The sequence below is a fragment of the Agelaius tricolor genome, unplaced genomic scaffold (genome assembly GCF_023055355.1).
Source record: "Agelaius tricolor isolate 1412-34295 unplaced genomic scaffold, bAgeTri1.0.p SCAF_2, whole genome shotgun sequence".
Taxonomy (NCBI): Eukaryota; Metazoa; Chordata; class Aves; order Passeriformes; family Icteridae; genus Agelaius; species Agelaius tricolor.
The window spans coordinates 33,819,525-33,834,701 of NW_027269262.1; the positions used below are offsets into that span (position 1 = coordinate 33,819,525).

The 15,177-nt window shown below is 37.2% G+C and overlaps 1 protein-coding gene across 2 annotated transcripts in view; it reads left to right on the forward strand.

Annotated features, from left to right (window-relative positions):
- The window catches only part of GABBR2 (gamma-aminobutyric acid type B receptor subunit 2), a 459,095-nt gene that overhangs the window by 408,162 nt on the left and 35,756 nt on the right, over positions 1 to 15,177 (forward strand). For both annotated transcript variants that reach the window (XM_071455578.1, XM_071455586.1), the window contains exon 15: positions 11,890 to 12,000. In XM_071455578.1, the coding sequence (XP_071311679.1) occupies positions 11,890 to 12,000 (111 nt within the window). The remainder of the gene's footprint in view (positions 1 to 11,889; positions 12,001 to 15,177) is intronic.

Here is a 15,177-nt window from a genome sequence, read left to right on the forward strand (position 1 = left end):
AGCTCAAAAGACTACATTTGTATTTTTCCTTTATAAGAGTTCCTGTTTTTATAATAATTATAATAAAGTTTCTGATTCATACAGAGGTAGATTTCATAGCCTTCAACCATCTCCTAAGTAATTTGCTGCTTCTAACCAATAATTGCTGTTGTTTAATTTGTTATATTGAATGACCAGTGTATTTATAAGGTAATGTCAAGGTGATTGTGGGAGCCTCAGGCCTAGTTGCATGGAAATAAAGATTTACTTATACAAACACATTTCAAAAAGAAGAAAATCACTTTTTCAAAAGTTCATTAAGAAATACTTTTTTAATTAATATTCACCAGGCTGCAGAAAGAATTCTTGGCTATTTTTGGTTTATATATGTTGGTTTATATGTGTTAACTGGGGAACTATGTATGAAGTTAATGCTGAGTCAGTTCATATCCCTCTTGGTGGTGAAAGAAGGAAATGCTGTTTAGGAGGATCATGTGAACCTGTCCACTTTCTGCATTAGCTCTCTCTTCCCTTTCTTCGTAATTCGGCAGGCAAAAGTGTTCACCACCACTTCCTTTCTTCCCCACAGTCTTCCTGAGCCAAAATGATCTGATGTTTCAGTCTCTATATCCTTGATATATTTGTGAGATTCTTACTTAATTTTGTCAGTAATTTTCCAAAAGTCTACTTTGTATAGAAAATCAGGTGACCAGGAATTGTCACTGCTGATGCTTTTTGAAGCCTCAGATGAGTTGTGAATACCGCCTCAAGCTTCAGTTTAGTTTCTCAATGGTAGGAAGGATTACTCCAGCAGAGGACTAAGACATCTCACCTTACTAAGTTGGATCACTTGGCTCTGGCACCAGAGGTGCTCTAGAGATCCTCAGTGTGGATTTACTTTGGAGAGAATCAATGAAGAGCTCTGTAGCAGAACGTTCTGCAGTTTCCTTAGCTCCTCAAAGCACATCAGCAAAACTGAGATTTCCTGGGGCCACAGCACTGCTGCTTACCCAGCTGTTTTGGCTGGTCCTGCTCCGAGGAGCTCCCCAGCACTGCCACACACAGCCCAGCACAAAGTTCCAGAAGATCCCACCTCCCATCTCTCCTAAGGTCCTGTCATGCTGCAACCTTAAAGAGGAGATGGGGACAGCATAGTAATTGCTCAGATAGCTCAGACAGAAGGGTTTGTTCTGAAATGTGTGACAGGCTGGTTGGTGGCTGTAGGTGAAATACTGCAAAGGAGGTGAATGCCAAGTCAGACAAACCAGGCTGACACCAGCCATCACTGTTCATAAATGTGCTGCTTTTCCTGCCCTCATGCTGATAATGCCTGTCTCCCTGTGCTTATCTCATCCTCTACTGGTCTCTCAGTGGGCTATGAAAAGTGGTATCAAGAACAAAGGCATCAATCCCTTACTGTTTCTCTTTAATGCCTTGATCTCAGAAATGAAAATTTGGGTGCAAATGTAAGCTGTCAGGGGCTATGCCGAGAAATAGTTTTTGATGGCTTTCATGTCAGTTCTGGAAGTGCTCTAGAAGAATTACATATGCTCACCTGTCAAAATAAAACTATGGAATAGACATCCCTAAAAAAATAACAGGAGAAATTATTAAATTGCTAAATACACCTTATTAAAAAAAGGTACGGATAGATTTAGACAGTTTACCAAATAACCACCTCAATGAATTCTTCAAGTCCAGTAAAGATTACAGACTTTGCTTCCAATACTGAAAGAATGCAGCTTCCTGAAACATGCTGACACCTGACACAGTATGATACACCTGTACTGGGAAGATGTTTATAGGTAAGGTTGTCTCTACCTACCAGGATAACTTCAAGTTCTCATGACAAGAGAAAAAATGTAAAGCTATGGATATACACTATATATTTAGCTATAGAAAAGAAATGAAAACACATCAGATAAATGCTTCCTATAACTCTCTAGCTTGAAAAAATAAACATTTTGTCTTGTCCAGATTTTCTAATGCAAGAACTCACAGAAACATCACCTTAAAAATAAGCAAATGTACTAATATTATCAAGAATATGTGGGAATTGCAAGACAGAGTAGGTTAGAATTATCTGTTTGTGTTACCTACATATATTTATACATATATTTATACATATTTATCATATATATGCTTCAAAACCAACCAAAGAAAAACCGTTATGATTTCAAGTTTAACAATGCAAAAAAAAATCTATGGAAATATAAAATTGATTTTATGGTTGCTAGGTTTTTTCCCACGACGGCTTGCTTTTTCAGCTGAACATTCTTCTGTTGTATACCAGAGCAAAGGACCTGCAACATTTAAAGTGTTTGGTAGACTTGTGTTAAATGAAATCTGGTCTGACAGATGCTGAAAGAAAATAAATTATTTAAGAAAAATGTTGCATAAAAGTTTTACTGAACTGCGAGAAAGAAAAAATTCCCATGACTACCTGCTTTGCTCTGAATAACGTCAATAGAAGTGGCAACACGGAAATTGCTATTTGTGGAAGAAAGATGTCATGGAAAAATCAAAAATCCCTGTAACTGCTATTCTTTTTGTGTTTTGAGGGCATGTAGCTTTCAAGGTAGCTTACTGCAACTATTATGGTTTTCACTCATGTCAACTATTCCTATGAAATCAAGAGAAATACTTGGTGAAGAAGATTTCAAGATTATCTTTTTTCTTTTCTACAGCTTTTTAACTACCTTCACATTTCTGTATTCATTTAGAATAGAGAAAAGAAAAATGAAGAGATTTTTGTGGCACCTTTGGTTACATGTATACATTTTGGTCTAACTTGACCTTGGGTGTTACGATGGTATTAATCCTGGATATGTCTGTAGGGAAGCTATGACAGCTGAGCATACTCCATTCCACTCTTCAGATTTCAGGAAATGTGCTGGTCCAATGGTCCAGTGAAGACCAATAAGGCATGTTAAAGAAAGATAAAATATGTCAACAGTGAAACATGAGCTTAAGACATAGCTTATCAAGGACTACATTAAGAGTTTACTAGGTCAAAATCTCTTAATAACAAGAGAGCAACAAAATTTTGTTGTGCAGCCTTTCAATTTTGGTAGACAAAACATAGTGAGAACTAAAGGAACCTGATATTTCATTTTAGACATCAGAACCAAAATTAGGGCTATTTTTTCTACAGTCAATACAATTGGCTGAGCAAGAGCTATATAGGTTTATTGTCACAAGATGTTTTTTTCTAAAAGAGATGCTTTATTTCAAACTGGAGCTGAAATATTAATATGAAAACCTATATTCTGTGTTTTGCTGAAGATGAGACAGCTAGTAAGACAGTCTCCTTTAACTGTAATGTCAATATAACTGTGAAATATTTAGCCTCATTCCAGAGTCTTTCTTTAAAGCAGGATGAACATTGATTTAAGATTCTAAGTGTAATTTTTGTTTAGGCCTACATTTTTCACTGCTGAAACAGGACTCTAACAAAGATAAAGGCATATATGTACACCTTTAATCACCTGCTTTTACCTGTAAGCTTTGCTGGCATAATTATGTCTGTAAAAGTTGCAAAGATGTGTGGTTCATTCATTGGTTTCACTGCTCTAATTTAAGTTCAGTTATACTGGCCAGCATGAATCTTTGGAAGTAATCTGTCAAGAACATGGATTTACAAGCTAATTGCTGATGATATTCCCTAAGTATTGAGATACGTTTCTCAGAAAATTTTGAGTAGCCATAAGATTCATATACTTATAATAAAAAAGGTGGTCTCAGTCAGTTTTTCCATGCAGAATTATTTTTGGTAGGAAAGTGCTAAAATATTCTCGTTGACCTTTGTTAACTAAAGAACATCTCGTTTGAATTCAGCATGACCTTTCTTATCAAAATGGAGTTAGGCTATATCAAAGAAGGTTATCAATTTTGAAAGGTCAAAACAAAATCAAGTCTTTAGAAGTAATCAAAACATTTCTGTTGACCTGACTTTTATTGATTTATTCATCCACTCATTTTTTGCATGAAAATTGTATGTAAAAATGTTATATCTGAGAGATTACTGGTGTTGCAAGGTGGGAGAAAAAATCAAAATCTTCAAAATTTTTGTCAAAGACTAACGTTTTCATGTACTTCTGTACATTGAGATGCACCTTATGTTTGACTGTCAAAAAGAAACTGGGAGTTGATTGAAGAGAAAGCAGCTTTTGTGTTGGGGAAGTTGAATTACCTAATTTTAGAAGGATTCATGGAAAAGAATTAGATGTTTCTGCTTGAATCATCGTGATGAAATTATGGAATATACTTACTAAAGTAGTCTTAGATTTTAAAAATTAAAGATGTTTGAAAACAAAGGAAGTACCTCCCCTTACTACAGCAGTTCCTCAATTATGTCTTAGTGCAGTCATAAAAATAGCAGCAAAATCCTCCAATAGGTTGATGGACCATCATCTTATTGTTTTGGAAAATATAAAAAAAAAACAAGTGAGGAAATTAAAATCATCCCTAATGTTCATAATTAATCTCTTTTTGTTTCCTACAGCCCAGAAAATATTAATTTATCAGTGCCTGCATAAGGTGGCAGTGGTCTCTGCTGATATTTGCTTCTGAAAATGTCATACAACCCCATTTTATGCTTCCCTCTTCTCCCACACATGATATATATGTTTTTAAATCCTCTTAGGGAATGGATTTTTCACTTTCAAAATTAAGTCAGTGTCCATTTGTTGTTGTTGTTGTTGTTGTGACTATAATGCAAATAAGCATAATAGTAAATATTTTTAGAATCCACAAATCAAGGGAATTATAGCACTAAACAGAAAATATAAGACAATTGTAGAGGTGAGATTGCTGTCCTCCTTGACCCAAATATCTGGGCACAATAGAGGATCTGATTTTTCTTACAGGAAGAAGCAACTGATGATAGATTCTGTTGGTTGTTGAGTGCAAGCCGAGTTTGTTTACAGGAAAAGTGTTAAATCCAGTTTCTCTGAGTGCCACATAATGGGCAGTAAGTCATATCCTTGCTTACAACTCAAAGCCTACCCACTAGGAAATTAATTAAAAAAACAGCATCTAACTTGGTTCCAGCTGGGGCCACCCAAACAGTTTGTCCCTGGCTGTCCTCTGTGGTTTCACTCCACTGTTCTCCTTTCTGCCTTTGCTGTCATTCCCAAGAATGCTGTCTGTTTCCATTACCATAAGCAAGGAGGCACTGAATTGCTCCAGCCACCAAAAGGAGTGCCTGGCATGGCCTTCAGCATAGCAGGAAATCTAGCTAGGAAAGGAAAAAAAAAACTAGAAGGAACTGCAAGTCTGAGTTGTGAGCCACAATTCTGGGCAGCTTCACCGGAAAGGAGGGGACAATATTCATCTTGTGAAGCCGATACCAGGATCTGCACTTTTCTGGAAGAATCTGTACAGTGCAAGAGGGTCTGGGTAGTAGCAGAGTTCCTCATTCCCCTGACCTACTTCTCTTGTGTGTCTTGGCCCCTTGCCCTCCCCTCAAAGGAAACCACACGTTCTGCTGCCGAGTGCTTTATTAAGTCTTTGGAACACTTGTCCCTCTGTCTCCATGCACATACACAGAAAAATTTCATTACCCAGTCACTAGATATGCAACTGGGGCAACATTCTCTGAGGAAATAATATGATGTAAAATTTCTACTGAAGCGATGGCTGAGTGCAGAGTGGGAAGACTTAGTCACAGTTGTTTGAAACTCTCCATGATTCAATAGAAATTTGCCTTTTCCCTTTTATTTCCTAGTCTTTGGTTGTTTGCAAGCATCACAGAGGTTTCTTGACTCAGTCTAAACTATTATTTTGCATTTTATGTTAATGCAAATAAATGAAACTGCTTGGATTAGGAGATGATATTAATAAAAATAGCAAGAAATCTCTGGGAACCTTTTGCGTCTCATTTAAAAAAAAATGAACCACCACAACAGGGAAATAAAACTCATTAAGTAAAGTGATGTTATAAATAATGCTGATGGGGGATTTTCTCTGCAAATAAATGTATGGACAAATTCATGATACAAGAGTTTATAAATAGCTCTTCTGGCATTTTATCATCTTTAAATCAGACTAATTTACAGTATGTATGCTGACTGATTTATGGAATTATTTGTACAAGAGGCAGATGGGGACCTTAAAAGAAGTTTTCTTTTAAATATATTGCAGGATGATATCACTATGTCTGTATTATCAAACCTTGGTTTTTTGGGATAATAGGAATTACAGTGGTTATCTCTAATACATATGGGGGAGGAGAGGAGGTTTCCCATCTTTCTTCAATCCCATTCACTTGGAAATTTCGGAGTGGATTCTGTATATGTAACAAGCTGAGGGATGTAAAATAGCAACATCAATATCCTTGAAGGCCCCAAACATATCAGTACACTTTCCTTGGCTTACATGCTCCATTTTTATTCGTTAGAAAACCAAATTGAGAAAAGGACCGGATAAAAAAAGGAGATATTCATGTTGGTATTCCAGCAGGTGTCATTTTGTTGTGTCATGATTTCAAGCTAACCATTACTGAATTACTATCTCACACTAAAATACCACTTGAAATGAAGATTTCTAGGAGTTTCAGTATAAACATATATATTGTTATATCAAACTGTGGGAATAGTTTAATTTTTGAAGTATTTGTGAAACTAGACAATGTCTGAAGTCCAGTCCATTGACTCAGGTAGGGTGGTGAACTGGATTTCAGTATAATAAGAAAATGAATGAAGCAAAAAATACCCTTTAATCCCACTGGATAACCTAAAGAAATCCTTTAGTTCATGTCAAAGAGGCAAGGGGTGTGTATTCAGATCTGTGTAAGAAAGCTTGTGTCCTGAAACACTGCATACCTCATCTTTCAATCATTAGAATGTTACAGAAATGTCCAAACTTTTCAATTAACATTGGAGGGAAATTAAATTGGTCGCTGAACTGCAAGAATTCAGTAATAGTTTTGTGCTTTGCTGAGATACTCTGTGATATAAGATGGGATCCATAATGTAACCCAAACCTAAGCTCAGGTATCAACAATGACAAACAAGGTTGCCTATTATTCTAGGTTGCCTACCAAATTTTTAATTGGAAGACATTCCAAATGAGCTACCCTAGCTTAGTATTGCCATTCCTATTTTGCATTAATGGAAAGTATGATTGCACAAAATAAAAAATACATGAAACAAAAGGGATCCATTTCCTGGAAAATCTCTTCTTCATATCACTGTTCACATCAGCTGTTTTGCTCTAAAAATACCTACAAATTATTAAGTAATCAAAAAGTTGACAGTGTCTGATCCTTCTCTTTTCATCAGTAATTAAGAGCCTGGCTCTCAATTTCACACTGTGTGCTCAAACTGTTTGAATCCTTTTATGAAGCACCTTTACAGAATTCAGCGTTTAAACCAACTATAATTATCCTTGGGAGGAAAGAAAAAAAAATTCAATTTAAGAAGTAAGAATGATCTTCTAATTTAGCAAAGTCTGAGTTTTAAGACAATCACATGTGAGCTCCATATGACTGCTAAATGTGCCAAATTAAAGATGCCAGAGATATCTAATTCATACTGCAAACTCACTGTAGTACAGTCATTATGCCAGTTCAGTTGAAGTCATTTAAAGGGAAGATAAAACAGAGTGGGATGGTATATGAAGGCCATTATAACAGTGTGACAGAAGAGTATGATCCTGCACTTTCCTATACTGTGGGAAACACACAGTTTCTTTTGAGCATAGTAAACAGAAGCTGCAGCTATTTACCTTATGTTCCATACCCATCTTTGGAGAAGGGACTGAGGTCTAATGCTGGGCCTTTCTCACTGGTGAAAGTGCAGCTCCAGAAGTGGCCCAGAGCCACAGTGGGCTCTGCTGCAATGTCCTGAGCCAGCTGCTGAGACTGACCCCGCTGAGCTCTGTCACAGCAGCACCACAGCTCTGCAAACAGAACCCTCTGCTCTACTGGCCAAGGGACCTGGTGAGGAGATTGTGTAGAAAAACTGGCAAGGACTTTTGGATACCGTCTGCTAGCCCAGTCTGTTCTTCACAGATATTTGCTGGATAAAATGCTCCAGGGAGTACAGACCCTTCCTCCTTTTAAAACCTTTGTGAAGCTACAGAAAAGGAATAGCAATAAAGACAAAATAAGTCAAAGGTAAATTAGTCACCATACAAATATCTGCCTTTTCCAGAGAGATTTTGGCTAGTATAATAACCACTAAGAAATTGCACTTATAGATTTAAAAATTAAAAAAAACCTCAGATTTCCCTGATGGTCCCTGATAGTTTTAAGCTTTACTTCTCACTCTGCCAGTTGCCACCTAGGCTATCACTCATCTGTTATGACAAGGACCTGCCAGCCCTCCCAGAAGACTGAAGAGCAAAGAAAATGAAAAGGCAACGGAACTACAGAATTGACAATTAATAGCTTGAACACTCACACACACAGGGGATATCAGCATTCTGTGGGTAATCTGTTTACTGGTTTGGGTTGCTTTCTGGACCTAGCAGATCTCATGTAAAACAAGCATTTTACTGGTGATGATACAGAACTCTTGCATGAAGTGAACAGATTAAACTATTTTTGTTCAACTGCTGAAAGCACTCCAGAAATTGATGTTAATGTCAGAAACCTTATTAGGTTTCAGAAGAGGTAGGAAAGCTTCAGCCTAATCACAAGATAGGAGGTCTTCAGGCTTTTGAGAATGACATCTGAAGGGCATTGAGATTGTTTTCTATAAAAGGAAAGGGCAAATTTCCAGTACATATATAATCACTGGTAGCATTTATGTTGTCATCCTCTCTAAAGCAATAACAAAGTGCACAAATGGTGGATGATTAGAGAGGTCAGTCAAGTGCCCCATTCAGCTGTAATTGTAGAGTTTTCAAAAATTCTTTTGACATCAGAAAATATCATACGTTTTTTTAACCCTGCCTTTTGCTATGATTAGTTAATTCATGCAAAATCAGTGAAGAAACAGAATGGCAAATTAAAAACAGTAGAACACAAATGTCATTTTGCAGTAGTGGTAAGTAATCAGCAAAATCCGTTCACTTTAAAATTGCTGCTACCTGCCAACATTTAACCGCACATGCACAGGACCTCAGCAAATCTTTGCTTAAAAATTTTACCACCTTGCAGATCTCAAAAGTCTTTTGAAAGAAGTGCTACCCCATATACACTTTTTCTGCAATCAATATTCTCTCTTTCCCTGGTCTACCTAGAGCACTTCACAAGATTTTCCTATCTCACAAAAAAACCTGAACACACTGTTTTACTTAATTAACATCGATTTTGAACTATCATGCCTCATAAAATCTGACAATCTTCCTACTAAGGAAATGATGCTTACTCTCTAATAGTATTTGAAAATAAATTATGTTTTCCACTTCATCATTTTTGTGCCTGGATCTTAGAAGTTTTGAGCAATAAATGGACATACACTTTCCAGTTTTGAATTACATTTTAATTAGAAAATATATAAATTGTATAAAAATATATAAACATATAATCTGCCACAAACCAAATAGGAGTTCTCATTTCATTAATATTTTCCAAAACAGGGAATTATTCCAATTACTCATAGTTACTGAAAAGTGGAGGAATCCTTCAGTCCAGGTGTGATAAGAGTTTACAATTGAGGAACAAGGAAAACAAACCACATGACATCATCCATCACACCTGGTGAAAGTCCTGATTATTTATACACATTCTTGCTTCAGAAAGGTGGGAAACTGAAATAGAAGAAATACCTGGCAGGAAGGATGTGGAACTGGGAAAGCAAAGTCCTCTGCTGACTCGCCAGTGTAAAGGAAAAAAAAAGGAAAACATTCTGATGATGAAAACCTTAAATTTTATGTCACTTCTGTAATTCCAGACCATAAGAGATGGAGCTTTTGGCAGGTTAGAAAAATTTCTCTGTAGTACAGTCCTGCTGACACATCAGTAACACATTCAGAGCTCAGTGTGAATGATTTGTCCTGTGAAGTTTATTACATAATAGAAAAAAATGATGTTAAACGTATTAGGTTGTAACTTTGACATGAAAATGTGCTTTCAGTGCACCTAAATTTTAGCACTGGGCTTTTGTCATTGATCAGGGAGAATGAGGTAGTTCAACTGATCCCCAGACAAACATTTGTAGCTTCTTAAATGTTGTGATGACACTTAATGTTCACAGTCATTTCAGTTCTTCAGCTAATGGCTGTTTGCCTGCCATCAACAACCATTAGGATGGAGTCATAAGCTCTTTGGGAGACTTAATATTGCTGCATTGTTTTTTATCTTATTTTATTTTAGGACACCATTTTTTTTCCAAGAGCTTTATTTTCCCATTTAGGGTTTCTACAGAAGTTCAGGGTAGGAAAAGGTTTTAAATGTTAATGTCTTGCCTACTAGAGGCTTTGCAAAGAAAATTGTGAATAGTTTCACTGTGCAGTGCATCATAGCACAAGGTTGTTTGGGTTTTCTCACTGTTTTTACAGTGCATGAGGTCAGGGGAAGAGCCTCACATACAAAAACACCAGTGGAAGAAAGTGAACTGAAGATTTTTGCTATGACCACTGAAATACATAGCAGAAGTCCTACCTCATCAGAGGAAGCAAAAATAACCTTTAGGAAATTATTCAGATCTCCCCAAAGTTCTTCCACGTACAATTCTACTTTTCAGTTAGTGAAAACTTTATTTTTCCGTATATAATAGTCATTATACTTCTGCATGAGACATTTTACATGTGTTATTCATAAAAGAGGAAAATTGAAAAGCCTACTGGGACAACCAGGTACAGAAAGCTCCATCTGGGTTGACCTTAGTTTGGGTGAAGCTCTAATCCATTCTTTGGAAGTAAAAAATAGCTTTCAGTATTTCAGGATTTTCTGTGGACACAGTGGATTGTAGGTACATGCATCTCTCAACGGGAGTGCTCAGCAGTATGTAACTAAAACAAGTTCTCTTAGAATCACATACAAGATCCTTGTGTTCTTTAACAATGTACACCATTAACAAGCAGTCCAGCAGTTTGACCAGACCCCAATATCTATTCTAATGGCATACAGCATAGTGGCTAGTAACACTTTGCCTGTCAGCTGTTCTTTCCCTTGTGCATTAAAAAAACAAAGTGAGTAGGTCAAGGGGTGGTTCTTGCAGATTTCTCTGAGCCTTTGTTATTGCTTCTCCTTCATACAAACAGTTCTGATAGTCTCCAAGTCCTCTTGATTCTGCAATATTATACAATCTCCTTTTCAAAATAAATGGAAAACTGCAAAGCTTCATCTTCATTTTTCAATGTTTTATTTTGCACGGGCAATCACTGGCTCTAAAAGATGTTTCATTGGGGGCTTTTTGTTTGTTTTGTTGTGGGGATTTTTTTTGTTGTTTTGGGTTTGGTTTTTTTGGTTTGGGGTTTTTTGTGGGTTTTTTTTATGATTTATGATCTCTCCGAAGCTACTGCTACAGTTCAGATAGTCTTTGATTAGCTCATGGTTATCAATGAAAAACCACCTGAAACACAGCAATGTTTCAAATGTTTATCAGCCATTTGCCAGTGACACAAGAACTGCAGGTGAAGGAAAGAGACATTTGAATACATTATTTTTCATGCCTGTGCTTTCAAGCTGTTTGCCTTATAGAAAAAGTAGATGTCCTAAAGCTGATAAATATGACTGACACTGTTAAATATAGAGTTTAGACTTCAGATATTTTCTTTCAGGTTTGCAGTAGATGTGACCTCACCAGGTAGTAGCTATCTAGCAACTGTTTCCTCAGACCCTTGCTTTTCACTGTACTTCTCTGCAGGTTCATGGGTCTGCTGTCACCACAAGTTACTCTTAAGTTGTCCACTCTGTGTCCTACACATCCTCAATCTCCTGAAATTGAGAGCTAAGTATCACTGAGGTGTGAAGCAAAGGAAATCTGAGTCCAAACATTTCACCTTTTGTTTTTGCAGCCGGACCCTGCGGGCAGAGATATCTCCATCCGACCAATCCTGGAGCACTGCGAAAACACCCACATGACCATTTGGCTTGGGATTGTCTATGCCTACAAAGGGCTGCTGATGGTAAGCACAGCTTCTTCTGCACATCACTTCAAGCTGCTATTTGCTGATAGGCATGAACTGAATTATATTTGCTTTCCTGATGGCTGGGATTGAGTGAAAAGTGCTTTGAGTACAACTTCTAATATCAGTTCTGTTCTAGTGTTCATTAGACAGTAATATGTGGATATATGCATGTGTAAAATAAATAAGACATCAGTAGCATTTGAGCAGAATATTATGGATTTACCACAAACTTAGAAATTCAGTACTGAAAAGATGGGTCTATAAATGAGACAACTTTGTAAATAAAGAAGTCAAATCATCCAAATTCCTGAAGGTTCTCCAAAAGGTAGAACTTGGTTGTTTAGATGTTTGCTTCTTAGTTGCTAATGGATTTGAGGAATAGTCATGAGATGGAAGATTAATCTGGGACCTGAATCAAAATAAACCTTTTGTCACTGAGGCCCATCTCCATAAAAAATTTCAGTAACTAAAACAGACTTCAGGAACCAGGGACCCTGAGGCTTGATAGTTAAAAAAAAAAAAAAAAAAAAAAAAGAGAGAGAGAAATTGTATAGGTGATTAAAAGCTCCTGAGCCTGAAGGTTTTGAAAACATCTGATATGGACAGCACTGACCAGCAGAACACCTTCCTAGAGTTGAGCCCCATCTGGATCCTAAGCCTGACAGACATTAGTCTACACTGCCTGAAGGGGTCAATCTGCTCTGTGCATTTGGAACATGCTGTTTCATTAGGACACTGGGGAAGGATTGGATCAGCTGCTTCCACTTGGCATGGTTGGTGCTGCTGCCCAGAGGGGGCTGCTGGTGCCTGGTTCCCTCTCCCTTGTGAATGACTGCTCTGATGAGCCCTGCTGCTTTTCGTGCTGCTTTTTTCAGGCTGAAAAGTCTTTAAATATCCAATATGAGGTTTGGCAGGGAGGGATGAGAAGTTTTGTTTCTGTAAATTCTAAACAGTTGCTTTGTGGTCAGACCACTCTTCAAGCAAGGAGGCACCAGCATCAAGTGTCTCCAGGTGAGAGCTCTGATCCTCGAGCTGCTAGTCAAAAGGAAGCTTTCTCAGCTTCCTTTAAAGAAAAAGAAATTTTAAAAAAAGGCAGCTTTAGGTGTAGATGCCTCCTTTTCAGAGAATGCCCAAGTAGGAAATAAAGAGCTAGGACATATGTAATCTCTCAAGAAGCATCAGGAATTAGGAGAGATACCACACCTCAGCATGTCTTACTGGTTGGTCAGCTTGGGGTGGCCTTGGATGTAGCACAGCATCAAGGAATATACCATACATTTTCTGGCAACTTTGGGCTTTCAAGTTTGTGTGGTGTTAGTAGAATCAGTCAAACTGCTTGGGTTCTTACTAGCCCTTTGCCCTAGATAGTCAGCACATATGTTAGACTGTTTTCTACAAGATATGTGACTCTCTTTAAGTCTGCAAGTGTCATTTGCAAACTTATTTTGCAAATGCCATTACATTATTAGACAATAATATGTGCATATATGTGCATACATGCATGCATAAAATGCTCAATTCACTATCAAATTTCTTGGCTTGTGGTATATCTATAATATTCAGCTTAAGCGCTGCTAATATCTCATTTATTTTACATATGCCATTACTCAATAATTTCAGACACTGCTTCATAACCACCAGTGAAATACACACTTTTTATTACTCCAGTGGCCTCTTAACACACAAATTGCTACATATTAAAATGGAAGATACTCATCTGAATCATTTAAATAATTGCTATGAAGAGTGAATGAGTGATATGAGGACAACAGAATTGATGCATTTTATCTCATCACTAAAGACATTCTGTACACCACATACTTTGCCTTCAGAACAAAAAAAACAGAACCTCTCCTGTTACTGTTTATGAAGGTTTAGCTAATACAAAATTCTGTGATTTTTAATAATAAAACACATATCTAATTTAACATGCTATATACTAAAGAGCTAGTATTGCTAATTACAGCACAATGTTAAGGTGAAATTGCTTTACTTAGGCTAAAATTATTTACTGTGACCTCTTGCCTCAAAATGGTAATATGAAAAATGGGGTTAACCTAAAAAAGTTCCTTTCTTTTTTGTCTTGAAGTAAAAGCAATACTGTCCATTCAGATGTCTTAAATGCACTGATGCAGTGAATGAATCACTCAGGGTAGGGCAGAGCACAGAAGGGCAGGAAAGGGCAGGGAAGGCAAGGAATGGCAAAATAAGGGAAGGCATTACTTAACAGGATACACTGGATCCCTTTCCATTAAAGTTAGCAAACTCTAAAAGTCAGATTCACAATTCTTCAATTGCCTCTGAAGGGATGTGACGAAATGCTTACTCTGCATGAAGGCTTCTCAGTTATTAGATTTAGATTCCTCAGGTGACTAGAGAATAACAGGGAAATTACCATCCGAAATTTTGCCTTTACCATTTTATTAATTTTCTTAATAACCAGTGTATTAGTCTTCTCCAGCTCCTCCACATCTAGAGGATTCACTGTTTTCTCCCATCTCAAGCTCAGCTCCAAAAAGGCTGCATACAAGTTCAAGGTCTGTCTATGTGTATGTGTTGACCATCACAGAACTACAGAATCAATTAGACTGAAAATGCCTCTGAGATCAAGTCCAACCTGTACCTGAACACTAGCATGTCAGTTGCAGTATTTTGATTTTTGATGAGGCAGACATAGTTGAAAAGCACCTTTCTTTCATATATGCCAAAGGATGATAGAAAACACGCCACCTTAAACTTGCTGGTGGTGCATTATTAGGGAGTGCACTAACATCTTTCTGAGGGGTATGAGTTACTTGTCTCATCTCAGCCACAACAATGCTGGACTGGGCTCCTAGAATGCTTTGCTTATTAATCACACACACATTAGTCTTGTCTACTGTTTAATTCCTCTCTTCCTGATAAAGCTTGGTGTTAACATTATACTCAAGGTGTACATATGTTGGAAGTTTCATTGTGTCCCTGACATCTTATTACAGGTACCTGTTATTCAGCTACTGAGAACCAAGCTTTTGAGGCAAAACTATATTTTAAGCTTGACTGTTGCTCTCTGTATGAAATCCTATTTTCTCCCTGTGTTAATTGAGGGGGTTTTAAGCTGTAACTAATAATAGTGGCCACTTCTCAGACACTGTTTTGTCCTCAGCTAACCTTGCCAAGAATGAAAATATCAGT